Source organism: Xiphias gladius, chromosome 18 (genome assembly GCF_016859285.1).
Source record: "Xiphias gladius isolate SHS-SW01 ecotype Sanya breed wild chromosome 18, ASM1685928v1, whole genome shotgun sequence".
Taxonomy (NCBI): Eukaryota; Metazoa; Chordata; class Actinopteri; order Istiophoriformes; family Xiphiidae; genus Xiphias; species Xiphias gladius.
The window spans coordinates 8,931,196-8,944,741 of NC_053417.1; the positions used below are offsets into that span (position 1 = coordinate 8,931,196).

The 13,546-nt window shown below is 41.7% G+C and overlaps 1 protein-coding gene across 4 annotated transcripts in view; it reads right to left on the bottom strand.

The window, feature by feature from the left end:
• The window catches only part of soga1 (suppressor of glucose, autophagy associated 1), a 105,740-nt gene extending 93,683 nt beyond the window's left edge, over positions 1-12,057 (bottom strand). For 3 of the 4 annotated variants that reach the window (XM_040152348.1, XM_040152347.1, XM_040152346.1), the window contains exons 1-3: positions 10,732-12,057; positions 4,916-5,017; positions 4,320-4,442 (exon numbers count right to left, since the gene is read on the bottom strand). In XM_040152348.1, coding sequence (XP_040008282.1) covers positions 4,320-4,442; positions 4,916-5,017; positions 10,732-11,724 — 1,218 coding nt within the window. In that variant the 5' untranslated portion in view covers positions 11,725-12,057. Of the gene's footprint in view, positions 1-4,319; positions 4,443-4,915; positions 5,018-10,203; positions 10,363-10,731 lie in introns of those variants that run through there. The other variant, XM_040152349.1, reaches the window with a different exon arrangement.
• Between the last annotated feature and the right edge of the window lie 1,489 nt (positions 12,058-13,546).

A 13,546-nucleotide genomic window follows, 5' to 3' on the forward strand; every position in this document is an offset into this window, starting at 1 on the left:
TTTGCACAAAGACATAATCTTTCTGCTTCACCATTCATTTCAGGTTTAATTCTATCTTTTCTTTGTCTGTCTTTAAACACCCTCCCTAAAGGAACACAAAACGTCATATGAGCAGTGCAACAGAAAGACAAAGGGGAAAAGAAAAGTGCGTGACAGGTTTCAGGTGTGTGTGTGTGTGTGTGAGTGTGTCTGTGTGTGTGTGTGTGTTTGTGTGTGTGTGTGTATTTGCATTGGAGTAAGCCATCAAATCAGGGCCTTAAAGCATCGACAGTAGTTAAGCTATTTACTTTTGTAAAGCTGCTCAGTGCAGAGAAGCTCAGCCAGTCAAGGTCAAGTTGGACTGCAAAGTGCAATACACACTCTGTGGATGTCCAACCGCGACAATGTACCTTCCTATAGTGAGAAAAAGTCTCCGATACAACTTGTTATTATCCAATAAACATCCACATTTGTTACATATAACAAGGAGCTAATGTATTGTAAAGTCTGGCAATCAGTGTCTTCAATCAGCTTTAAAACAACAACTTTTGGCTCTGTGAGGACATAAAAACTTAAGTGAAAATATGTTTAAATAAATCTGTTCCTTGGTATTTTACATTGTATTTTCAGTAGCTATAATATATGTATACACATATTGGCAAAGACTGAAAACAATAAGCACCATATGTATTATAAATATTAATAAGACCCTTCTTTCACATTTCATCCAGCTTTTTTGCAGCCATCACAGGATGCATACCTAAACAGCTGAAGTCAGTGGTTCCTAACCTTTGTGGCTTGTGAACTCTCCATACAAATAAGCGCCAACTTTCAACCTCTTGTCACAAGTTACATACATAGCCATGAGCTCTGAGGACTTAAATTAAAAAGGAGTGATTTTCCCCTTCTCAGACTGATTGATCTGAATAAATTCGAGGTACAAGTTTCCTTTTCTGATAATCATCTTATGACCCCTTAGATTCATCTAGCAAAGCCTTTGGCTGGTCTCCACCCCCAGGCTGGACACTGTTACCTTAACTATTTTAGAGACGACCATCTGGTAAATGTTAACAGTTTCTTCTCTCTCTTCAATCTGTACTAGTGCGGCGGAAGGACCTTGAATTAATGTTTACATTCAATTTAAACTGATAGTGTTATGTTGCAATACAGCAAACACTGAGGCATCATACAGTTTGATTCATTGTACTACTCTTAATGTGACTGTATTATATACAAAGTAATACACTAAGATTTAAATAGTGTTTACTGCGGGACATTCTTACGTATTAAATGATAAGAACATCGACACTGAAATGATTCATTTATTTGTCACGCTAAGACTTTAGCATTCACGATGGTAAGGGAGTGCATTATCCAAGATAACAGGATGAACATTTTAGCAATCAACAGCAGTTTTACATAACCAGATCATCAGTTATGCAGACATTTCGGAAGAATACTGTCTTTTATTCCATATTTTGTGCAAACCTTTTATGAATTTGGTCTATATAAAACTATTAAACTTGATGTTTTTAAGCCTATTTAGAATTTTAGCACATTTGAATTCATGCTACTGGGCTACCACTCTACCTAGCACTAGCCTTTAGCACCACAACAAATGGTATGTTGCGGACAGTTTTTTTATGATTTAGTGGCTAAGTTGGAGAGTTTCCCAAAAACCTGATGTTTTCTTGAAATGTAGCTTTTCTCTTATATGTCTGGATTCTGAATCAGCTGCTAGACTAAGTATTAACATTTGAGTTTACGGACATTCAGACTGCTCAAATGCTTATATTCATTGCCATTTTTTTAAGTGCTGTTATAGTGATTTTCCAGTAGAGCTGAGTCAGTGTTGAGTCACAGAGGCAGGAGTGAGTGTCTGTTATTATAAGGCTAATGATAAAGCTACCAGAATAAACAGAGGAGTGACTGTGAGAGGCTGGCAGAAAAGAGGCTTAGCATGAGCTTAATGTACACACACACACACACACACACACACACACACACACACACACACACACACACACACACACACACACACACACACACACACACACACACACACACACACACACACACACGCACATACGCAGTGTAACTTGACCTCTGAATCTGACATCTGAATCTTTGGCCCTGTCGGCAAGAAGACACGAGTTGAGTGAGACAGAGAGGAGTCGGGTTTTTTGCCTCCTTGTGGTGTATTTTGTAAGTTTCCTGTGTTCGTGAGCTCTCTTTGCTAATGCAGCCAACAGATGCGGACTGAACTCGTTTTTTTCTCAAGCTTTGTCTTTCTGTTTTCGCTGTCATGTCTGACCTCACTCTCCCAGTCCTTATCCCAATGGCTACTAAAGATTTAAATTCAAGTCAGACCTCTATTCAGATCACCTCTATTAAATTCAGCTAATCCCTCTTGAATACTTCCTTGTTTTCCCCTCCTAAGTATTTGCTTCTTTGATTTTTGTTAGTTTTTCCTCTTCTTTTGCATTTCTCTTTCAGTTTTTTTTTCTGTTTTCATCCCCGCCTCATCCTCCCACTCTGATTGGCTTTTTTGAATTTTCAAACAGTGACCACACCCTCTATTTTTTTCCTTTCAGTCTCAACACACACACACACACACACACACACACACCGCCTCAGACACAGGATGTACATTCATCCTTTTCCCCTCCCTCCTTCCATCCTACCATCCTTCCATCCTTCCTCCCGTTCCTTCCTTCCAAAACAACCAGATGGTGAGACAGCAGCCGAGAGACAGAAAGCAACAGCAGGCGGAAAGCCCTTAGAGAGTGACATCACAGTCTCTCTCTCTCACACTCTCTCTTAGAGGCTATAAAGGCTTCATTGTATCCTCCATCGCATGGAAAATGTCGGAGGAACCCTGTGAATTTGACGGAGTGTATCCATGGGCCAGGGTCAGTGAGAAAAAAAAAAAAAGAAAAAACACGCACACGCACACGCACATGCACGAACACAGAAGCTTTACCCTGAACTTGGTGCGTTTGTGTATAACTGGTCTTCATCAAGGCTTCCTAAGGTCACTAGAATGACTGGTGTGTATGCACACTGTGAAGAACACTTGTAAAAGAGAGTGTGTGTGTATAAGTGCATCTACTTTATCTGTGTATATGTGAAATTAATCTTTTGCAGGGGTTTCCCGAGTGATCAAATGACTGATCTGTGTATATGTGTAAACATGAGTTAGACTGACACTGCTAATGTGGCATTCAGTGTTTCTAAGTTTCTTTGACAATTAGTCCATATGCACTGTACATTTTAAACAGGGAAATTCCTTAAACTAAAGTTAAGCTTCCTTAAATTAGAGGAAGCCTGACCTCACCACTGTCTTGTGACCTCAACAGCGTGAAGAAAATTAGCCAAGAGAACCGTCTCGAAATACATAAACACCATCCAAAAAGAGTCCCAGAACCAAACACAGCATGCATGTGACACCAACCGGCCATATTTAAGGTCCTTAAATCTTGGCCAACAGTGATTAGCTTTTATTCTCTGCTGTGACTGACCTACGTCTGGTCATGTTACCACCAACACATTAGATTGATTTTACTATTTAGTGTGTTTCCGCTAGCTGTCTAGCTTGCTAGCTTGGAATGCAACGATGCATTAAACCCCCAGATAGGAATGAAAGAAAATTTAGGGTTCACAGTTTGACACACACAATTTTTAACATAGTTGGGATGAAAAGTAACTGTGACTGTAAAAAATTCGGTGTAAAAAGGTTTATAGGCTTTCTGTTTAGAGAGGTTTTGGTGCAAAATAGACCTGTTAAACGAAAAAAGAAACTTTTACACAAGCAGATCTTTATCTACATAAAACTAACTATCCTGTTGATATTGGCCTTATAAAGAATAAGAACAAATATATTTATATATCTATATCTATATATATATATATATCTATCTATATCTATATTTAAACATTTCTGTAAAACAAAGTTTTTGATTCCTGGAGGACAAAGACTTTTTAGTAGATGCTGAATTAGCTTGCTGGCTAATTAACTAGCTAACAGCTAGGTTTTTAGTGTTGGTGTTTGTTTTTTTGTTATTGTTTTATCGTTGTTGTTAACAGAGTGTTTTGGAGTAGAGACGAGAGGAATAGACAAGATAGCCTACTATGTCCCAGCTGACTTCATTTTGAAATAAATCTACTTCAGACTAACATTAATAAACTAGCTAACAGCAACATCATAACTTCTTATTTCACATATCTCACTTTGCTTGCTGCTTATATACACTATACTTTACTTTTCACATGAACACAGCCAATCTCCAGCTGTGACAGCACTTCAGAACATCTACATATTCCACACAGAGAACACTTACTTTGACGTCTTGCTCCAGTGTTCGAATCAGTTCTCCGTCCACCTGCCCTGTTTGGGCCACGCGGAGAGAGCGCCGCTCTGCCTTCCTGAGCCGGTACTGCAGGATGCGGCAGGTCTTATTGGCCTGTAAAACACATGCAGCGTGAGTAGACGATGTCACTTGTCATCTGTCTAAGCTGTCTTTGTTGCTTTGCTTCACTTTATTGTGCCTGCAGAAAAAATTCGCCTTGCAGCAGCCATTGAAATACAACAGAAGACATGTATTACACAAGCACATAAAAGAGTATGGCAAGCCATTCGTTGCTTTTTATTCTGAGCATCTTAAGCCCATGTCTTAAATTAAAAACTGATGCCCTTCCTTTAAAGCGTTGTTTTGAAGCTCCATAATGAGCCTGGCTTTGTGTAGCACCTCTTGCACAAAAATGACAAATTCAGATGATTGATTACCCTCTGTCTTACTTGACAGTTTCAAAAAAAATTGCAGCTTCTTTCTGTTTTATACATTTAAACTTCCAAATCGAATCGAAGAAAATGAGAGCAAAGATTCAATAACACATTGTGCTCTCATTTAGCCAGTTTACCTGCCTACACATGTACCTGCTCCAGCTGTTGCCGTAGCTCCTGCAGCTGGTAGACGTCTTCTTCCATGTACATGTCCCTCATCTCCAACATCTCAGACCTCAACTCCTCCATCTCATCCTGGACACAGTGAAAAAGAGAAGAGTATGAGTGCATCTGTCATTTTTTCACAAAATATCGTGAGCCAGGTACTCCTCCAATATCAACCTGCAGCGAAAGGGAGCTGTTATATATGGTAGAGACTTCAAACTGTGCATTTCTGACTGTAACTCAAAGTGCTGAGCGCATTATGTGTACATATCTGGGTCATAAAGTGGATCCTTTAATGTCTAAAAGAAGTCATCATCACTTTTAGCATCTTTCTCATAAATGCAAGTCAATCATTATCATCGTCAAAAATGATTTTCCATTAACTTTGCTACGATCATTATCCAACCCATCACTCACTGCTCGCTGCCATTAACCGCCACATCTTCATTTTCATCATCCTCATTATCAGGATAACCATTACAACAATTAGTGTCTTCTTAAAACGAACTGCTATGTAATATTCTCTCAAGTCAGATAGGGTTCATCAGAAATATAGATCTACACGTTGTAAGCAGCAGAATGGTGTACTGACTAATATCATGTAATATTGTATTGATTCTCCTTTCTATCTCCCACCCAGGAGGTAGTTACAAAGGAGGTCCAAGGTCAGGGTCAGGCTATTAGCATGCTTTAGAAGAAACTAATAGTCCTTGCAGGGGGATGCAGTCTTTTTGGCAGCCAGCATTAAGGAGTAAGGAAATTCCTAAACTTGAAAAATAGGAAGTAAAAAGATTTAACCAAATGTGGCATTAAAATACCACTCAAAAATAATCCAGTTCATATGATTAATTTACAGTAGAGTTGTTATCTCCCTCTCTTTGAGACATATAGAGATGAATTATTCATTTCAGCTTGACAGCATGAATTGCATCATCCCTCTGAATCTTATTTAAGGTGCAGGTCTTGTATTAGCGTGTGTGTCAGCAATGAAATTAACATCACCACAGTAGAAGAAGTCTGGGTCACTGGACTTAATGGGAGAGTAAGAGGCACGTAACACTATGGTGTGCCTCCAAGTGTGTGTTGTGTGTTGTGTGTGTGCGATGTGCAAGGATAATAAGCAAAAGGAGTACAAGCGGCTGTAGTAGTAGTAGTAGTAGTGCCGTCATAATTTACTACAGCGGAAAATGTGGGTCAGCTTCTGCAGAGCTCCGACTGTAGCATCAACGCAACTCTGGGGATGTGTGTGTGCGTGTGTGCGTGTGTGCACGTGCGCATGGAATATGAAAGTGAGACAAGGAACAACAGTGGGTTAGGGTGTGTACATGTCTCCGCCAACTAGAGAATAAACAGTTTGTGTATGAGTGTGAATCATAAACATGTTATCAATTTCGGTAAGGTGTGTCAGTTTAGCATGCAGCAAAGCGTGCGTGTGCGTAATCTTGTGAAAGAGATTTGTTGATCAAGCTGAAGAGAGACTGCAGCAACAAGCAATCTGCCACGACACTGACCACTGTGCTACACATCTGCAACATAGAGGAGAGAGGGAGTCTGGAAGGAAATGAAAGGAATGAGAGGGAAAGAGAAGAGAGGGAAAGGATGCAAGAGAAAGAAAAGAGGAAAGGAAAAGAGCCTAAAAAAAAGAAGGACTTGAATGTAAAGGAAAGAGAAGAGAAGTGAAAAAATAACGGAGAGATAAGAAAGAAAGGACTAGGAGAGAATGAAAGAACACAAACTTGGCAAAAAGAAAGTGTAAGAGATGGAAAAATAGGGATGGAAAAAACAGCATGAAAGAAATTTTGATGGGGAGGGGGATAAAACATGACAGCAGAGTGTGAGAATGCGAGGACACGAAACGAGGGAATCATAAGTTAATGTGGCGAGAGACAGAGAGAGAGAGGTGGTCCACTGACCTGCTTTTCACAGTTAACCACGGAAGAACAGGAAAGATGGTTTCTATCATGTGAGCAACCAGCCAGTCAGGAGAGGGAATCACGCAAACGGATGTGGGATTTTAATGAGCCAGATGGGTTAATGTTAGAAATTAGAGCTCTCCCACATCTGCTTTGCTGACAGTCCTCAGCACAATGGGTGAAATCCCAACATTTTTGTATCTTTACAATATGTTTTTAGAGCTATGAAACAAAATCATATACAATCAAATTCCTGTACTAGGCCTACATCCACGGACATGACTGTGCACTACATTGCTGTATAAAAGACATTAACTACAAAAGCTGTGGTTGTTTTTCAAAGTTTTTTGCTTTTAATGAATGAAAAAACAAAGCAAAGAAGCATGCTTCTAATAATTTCAGAGGTAACAAGGAAACACAAACTTTATAGATGTGTTCACTGTTGTCATTAGCCCATTGAAAACTTGCTTTGATGATATCACTGTTGACCATTTGTAACAGCATTTCTCAGTGGGGGGCGTTGCAGTGCATTTTTTTTTAGCCAGAACCTGCTTAGTTTGACCCCTTTAAATTAAGTTTTAATTATACTGTCTCTCAAAAATGATAAGACTATTTGTAATGCTCAATAATAGAAATATTCTTACTTGTTCTTATCCCAAGAGTTAGACGAAGAAGACTCATACCACTCTCATGTCTCCAAAATGAATATGAGGCTACAGCCAGGAGACTGCTAGCTTAGCTTAACACAAAGAGTAGAAACACAGGGAAACAGCTAGCCTGGCTCTGTCCAAAAGTAACAACATCCACCTACCAGCATCTCTCAATCTCACTAATGAACACATTTTATTAATAGCTACTACACGACACGATATTTTTTAACCGTTGGACAGAGCCAGGCTAGCTGTTTCCCTGTGTTTCCAGTCTTTGTGCTTAGCTAAGCTAACCGGCTTCTGGCAGTAGCTTCATATTTAGCCCTCAGACATGACGGTGGTTTTGATCTTTTCACCTAACTATAAGCAAGAAAACAAGTAACATTTCTAAAGATATCAAACTATTATTTTAGAAAGATTGAGATTCTATTTTAAGCCTACCACACACATGTAGCTATACTAGAGTTTGAAATGGGCCATGGTCTTAAATATGAACACAGGTACTGTGGATCTGGATGGCTGTCATGTTTGTTTAACCAGGCAGTTCCACTGAGATTACTGAGCCACCAGAGCATCACACCTGTCCGTCTGTCACATGTAATATATCTTCACAAATTTTGTATTTTCACATTATTAAGAATTCAGGTAAGGAAAGACAGCCTTGGATTCAGCATGATATTAAAACATTTTGTAATATAAGCTTATTAAATGGGTATTGTATATCATTTAGAGAGGTCAGAGAATTACCTCAGTACATACAAGAAAAAAAAAAAAAAAAATCACAGCCTTACAAACATTTAATGCTACTTATTGTACTGTTAACTGTATGATCAAAGCAATTATTTCCAATGTAAAATAATCTGAATATTGAAGTGGGGTTGTGAGTACACTAAAACGGTCATCTATGCAAGTCGCGCAGATGCTCAACTATTTGCTTAACTCGTAGTCACAGGACACACATTCCAAAAAATTAAGTCCAGAAAGCCATATCTTTGTGAGCCTCTATCAGCTTCAGCTGTAATATCAGGTCTGTGGTAAAGGCCTAACTGTTGTTCATTATGTTTAAGTGCAGCGTGTGGGTTCGACTGATAGTTCAATTAATTGCCGAACTTCCTGCTCAGTGAAAGCCGCTTCAGTGAGGTGTGCGGATGACAAGAGTGACCAAATGTGTTAGACAATCAAACTGTTGTCAGCATGTCACCTAAAAATGAGTATGTAGTGGCTGCAGGAAAGTAGGAAGGTAAGAAGCAGAGAGGGAAGTTAGGAGTGCAGGTTCGGTAGGTGGAACGTTACAATTGTTTACCACATATTCTGTCGTAGCTTCAACAGATCTTGACAGAAACATTATACACACTAAGATCTGAAGCCATAATTAATGAGATTTCAACAGCTGCTACTTGCGAGCGGGAAACCGTAGCTGCACCAGCAAAGAGTCAAGACATTAATATGCAGTACACGAGCCTATAGTGGAAGATAGGCAGGCCAAGAGGCATGAAGTATGCACTGAAAGACAAAAAGACTGAGCAATGGGGGTAGAAACAGAGAGATGGAGTTGGAGAGTGAGATTTAGATTGTGCTCCCAGGAAAATTCGGAAACTGAGGGGGAGACTGAGAGAGAGTCTGACACCTCAGCAGCGTGTTGTTTTGATCTTCTAATTACTAACCAGGTGTTCCTCACAGCTGCAGACACAACCGGACTCACTTCACTGCCAGGCCTCCCATGAGGCTTTGGGGTGGTCTAATAGGTAGCTCTGCCGCTTTACTGTTCTACTGTATTTTCAGTCACAGCAGCACTGGACCGCCACACACATACAAACGGCTGCAAATGTGCACCTACTGAGATGATACACGTGAAACAACAAGAGAGAAATCTCTCTCTGGCCATCACTAAAGAAGGGAGTGAGAAGCCAAGCTTTTTAGCACTGCTTACATCTCAAAGGTTCCCTTTTTAGCTAACGAGGAAGGACAAACATCAGTAAAGTTTGATTTTAGAGGGTCACCAAACGCAATCAGGATTAAGGCTGCAACTAATGACCATTTTTTATTATTGATTAAACGGCTGACTATTTTCAAATTCAATCAATAGTTTGGTCTGTAAAACACCAGAAAGCAGCAAAAATCGCCCATTACAACTTCCTGCAGCCAAAGGTAACGTCATCAAATGTTTTATTTTGTCTAACCAACAGACCAGTATCAAAAATGAATCACTTCATTTGAGTGTAAGACACTGAAAAGCAGCAAATTCTGCCATTGTGGAACCATCAAATCTTTGGCATTTTTGCTTGGAAAACAAAAAAAAAAAAGCGCGGTTGATCAATCGCCTTCCCCAATCAATCACTGACAATTATCGACTTGTCTGGTCACTGCCAGTTACTGCTTTGGTACATGCTAACGAGATTGATCCTTCTCCCAAATCAATCACTCCCAAGGCAGGATGGATCTGCTTGACTGGTGGATCCACATGTTACATTTCACCTTGAGCATTTTTTGTAGGAAAAAAAAAAAGGCCCTCGGTAAACAAATAAGCAAGAATCTGGAGTTCCCTTTCCCCTGAGTATTTTATCACAGGACACTACAGGAAAACTCCCTGTCACACCAATGCTGATCAAACACCTTGGCAGCAGCAGCAGGGCAGAATGAGGCAAGTTTGACTGCAGCCCCTCGGGCTGCTGAATGAAACCGCGTCCTCACCTGCGGGTGGGTGGAAACGCACCTGACCAAAAACGAATTAGGCTTTTCGGCAAGTTATGTCGAAGAGCCACCGTCCGTGGAAAATGCTACGTCCGCGTTGTTTTTCCGAAACCTTCACGGTATTTCACGCTTGGTCTGCTGGTGTTCGGCCACGGAGCACGGGGGTCCCGGTGGCTGCGAGGCAGCATGTTTTCGCTCATGTCCTGCTGGAGGGTCAAGATTTTCTATCCACGACGTTTCCCCTCGTAGTGAGCAGCCTTGGATGGCATCCAAAGGGAATCTCTACACACTGGGAAATTAGTCAGAGTGAACCGCTAAATAAACCTACCTGACTTTCTGATGAAACACCATGATAATGGAATTTAAAAAAACAACATATATATGTTATGATGTCTGCCATTCCCATGGGGTCCCTGGTGCAAAAAAAGGGGGCTGTCTATTTGACGTGAATTGATGAAAAAAAAAAAAAAAAACAGCCTGGAAAGCCACTTCCAAGAAATTTAAATCCACACAATCATGGATGACACGTTAGAAAATATATTGGACTTACTTTGAGGTAATCGTTCTCCGATCTCAGCTCTTCTATTTCCCTGACAAACTCCTCATGCATGCCGTCCATAAACTCCTCTGTGAGGTCTGAGAAAGCCAAAGATGTGCTTGCCGGCACCCTGCTGTCAAATGAGGTGACCGAGCGCTCCTCGCCGGGGGAAATGCTCCCTTCCCCGGTCTCCACGCCGATGGAGATACGGTCCTTGTCGTCTTTCTCCGCGGAGGAGCAGGTGGTCTTGGCGGCGGCGGCGGCTTGCTGGCTAACTCTGTCCGTCAGCGACTTGTCTCCGTCCGGCCCGCCGCCTCGGCTGCTCCTCGACTCGGCGTCGCTGCTCACAGCGTCCGCGGAGAGCTTGTTTTCCTCGGAGGCGCAGTCCGATAGCTCGGAGCTGCTGTCGGTCGGGGAGAGCTTCCCTGGGGCGCAGCCCGAGTCCTTGGATAAATCGTCAGACCCGATACTGGCGTCCGACACCTTCCTCCGCCCTCCGGTGCTTTTGGTAGCCTTGGCCGCCGAGGTCTTGGACAACGCGGCGGCGGAGAAGGAGCCTTTGCCCGCCGGTTTGCCACCACCGCTCTTCTCCGCTTTACCGTCCTTTCCAGCAAGACTTCCCACGGGGCTGCGCCTGGAAATGCGGCTGCCCAGATGGATGGCTCCCGGCTTCACGCTCAGTGTCGGCGTCCCAATCCCTCCGCGGATCTTTGTGAGCGACCACCCGGGTACGTCCTTCGGTCTGGCCGGGGACGGCGCCCGGTTTATCTTCTTCTTCCCGCCCGGGGGCTGAGCGGACAGCACCGCAGAGAGCTCCGCAGTTTCAGGCCGGGGATTTAGCTGCTGCTGCCCGGGCACCGCGTGCTGCGTCTGCCCGCTGTCCGAGCCCTCAGTCCCGCCTCCGCTTTCCATCTTCTGCCGGAGATGGAGTCTCCGTTCCTTGGGCGAGGCGAAGAAGAGGTGAGTCGGAGAGTTATGGACATCAACCTCCTTTGTTTTTGTCATTCATTCCGTTTAGGCCGAAACAAGATCAGAAATGAAACCTCCTATTTGAGGAAAGAGGAGGCAGAAGTTGTTGAGTGTGAATAAACAACTGCAGAGCAACACAAAAGGAGGTGATCCTCGGTCCAGCCACAATGAGAGCTCCCGTAGTGCAAAAGGACGAGGAAACAGGAAGCAGAGTCCAAAAACCGCTAGAAAGCAAAATATAATCCCCCTTTCCACTCCGGCTGATGAATTTGTCAGTGATCCCGCTCTGTTCTGCTGATGATCTCCGTCTCGATGGCATCCACTAGCCGGTTCCTGCTCTTAGGAGTTGTGGGTAAGAACAGAGAGGCAGTGTGGTGGATATGGTCTCTCTCCCCCTCTCTCACTCTCTCTCTGTCTCTCTCTCTCTCTCTCCCTCTCTCCGCCCAGATAACTCAATGCAGCTCTGGAGGAGAGAGAGAGAGAGAGAGAGAGAGAGGGAATCTAATTCCTCTTTAGCCCTCTGTCGCCACCATTGCAGGATATTAGAAGACACTCAGAGCAGGCAAAAGAAAATAATGTGTATGAATGTTCTAAGAGGTGCGTGGAGAGCATGAGTCACCATGGCTATATATTTAATTGTAAAATGAATCGGTTACAGCTGCATTTAAAATACACTTAAAGACATTTATGTAGCCTGTAGGTCAGGGTATAAATAGCAATAATTATAGGCAGTCAAAAAATGCATCATACAGGCACTCCCCCCAAAATGACACTACACTCCATTTACTGATTGTGCTAATGGGCCCCCGCTACTGCTGTCAGCATTTATTATTTATGTTTATTTTTATGGATGAATATTTTCAGCTTTTGTAGGTATCACAGCATTTGGTGCTTCAGCTAATCTGCAACCCACATCCTAAAAAAGGGCTTTTCTAAAAGTTTAGGACCTGTTTTTCCTTTTAAAGTTTTTCTTTTCATTCATTTCTGCACAGTATGAAATTGAGTTCAACACAACTTAATTTATCACCGCATGGGCAATTCCACGCAGCAGCTTTCCGTCCTGAGCAGCAGATATACACACAACAGAGGGGAGCAGAAAGAAGAAACAGTGTTAATACCAAAGCTAAAGACAATCAAAGGCGATACGCTTGAAAATTCTAATTGGAATTGTAATCAGTAGATAAATACAAGCAATGAAAATAAGCACAAATTTAAAAAAAAACACACAATACAATTTCCAGAGAGATAATGCTTACAGTAAACATGACGCTTTAATTTGGTTTGGCAAAAGTGTCTCTCCCCTGATTTCACATAATAGCTGAGTCTCTTCTGTCATTGCTGCATCGGGAATCACGCTGCATCCTGACACTCACTTGAAGAAATAAAATTCTCTGCCAAGAAAAAAGAATCTGAAAAACATCTTACTTTATCTGTAAGACACTGAAAATAAATTACCATAAGGTTGGTACCACCAATTTTTTTTTTGACAGGTGGATGATGGGTTGAATAGAAAAAAAATATGTAAATGGGTCACACAAATAAAAATCTATTAAATAAAAACTTTCTTACGTCCTTATTTGCAGTTCAACAGTATTTAAAGTATTTAAAGACATGGTATTTAAAGATTGTTATTATTTGCACCCAACTTCAACTTAATCAACTTAATTTTAGTTACAAGAAGTTATTTTAATGATACAGTATGTTTATTTGCAGTATATCTGCATGCAGGCATGTAAACAGCCACTCCCATCATAATTAATTCACCTCCTTGTGCACATGGTAAGTCTATGCAGTACAGGTCTCATGTTTCACCATTTTCTCTCTCTCTCTCTCTCTCTCTCTCTCTCTCTAAGTGAGA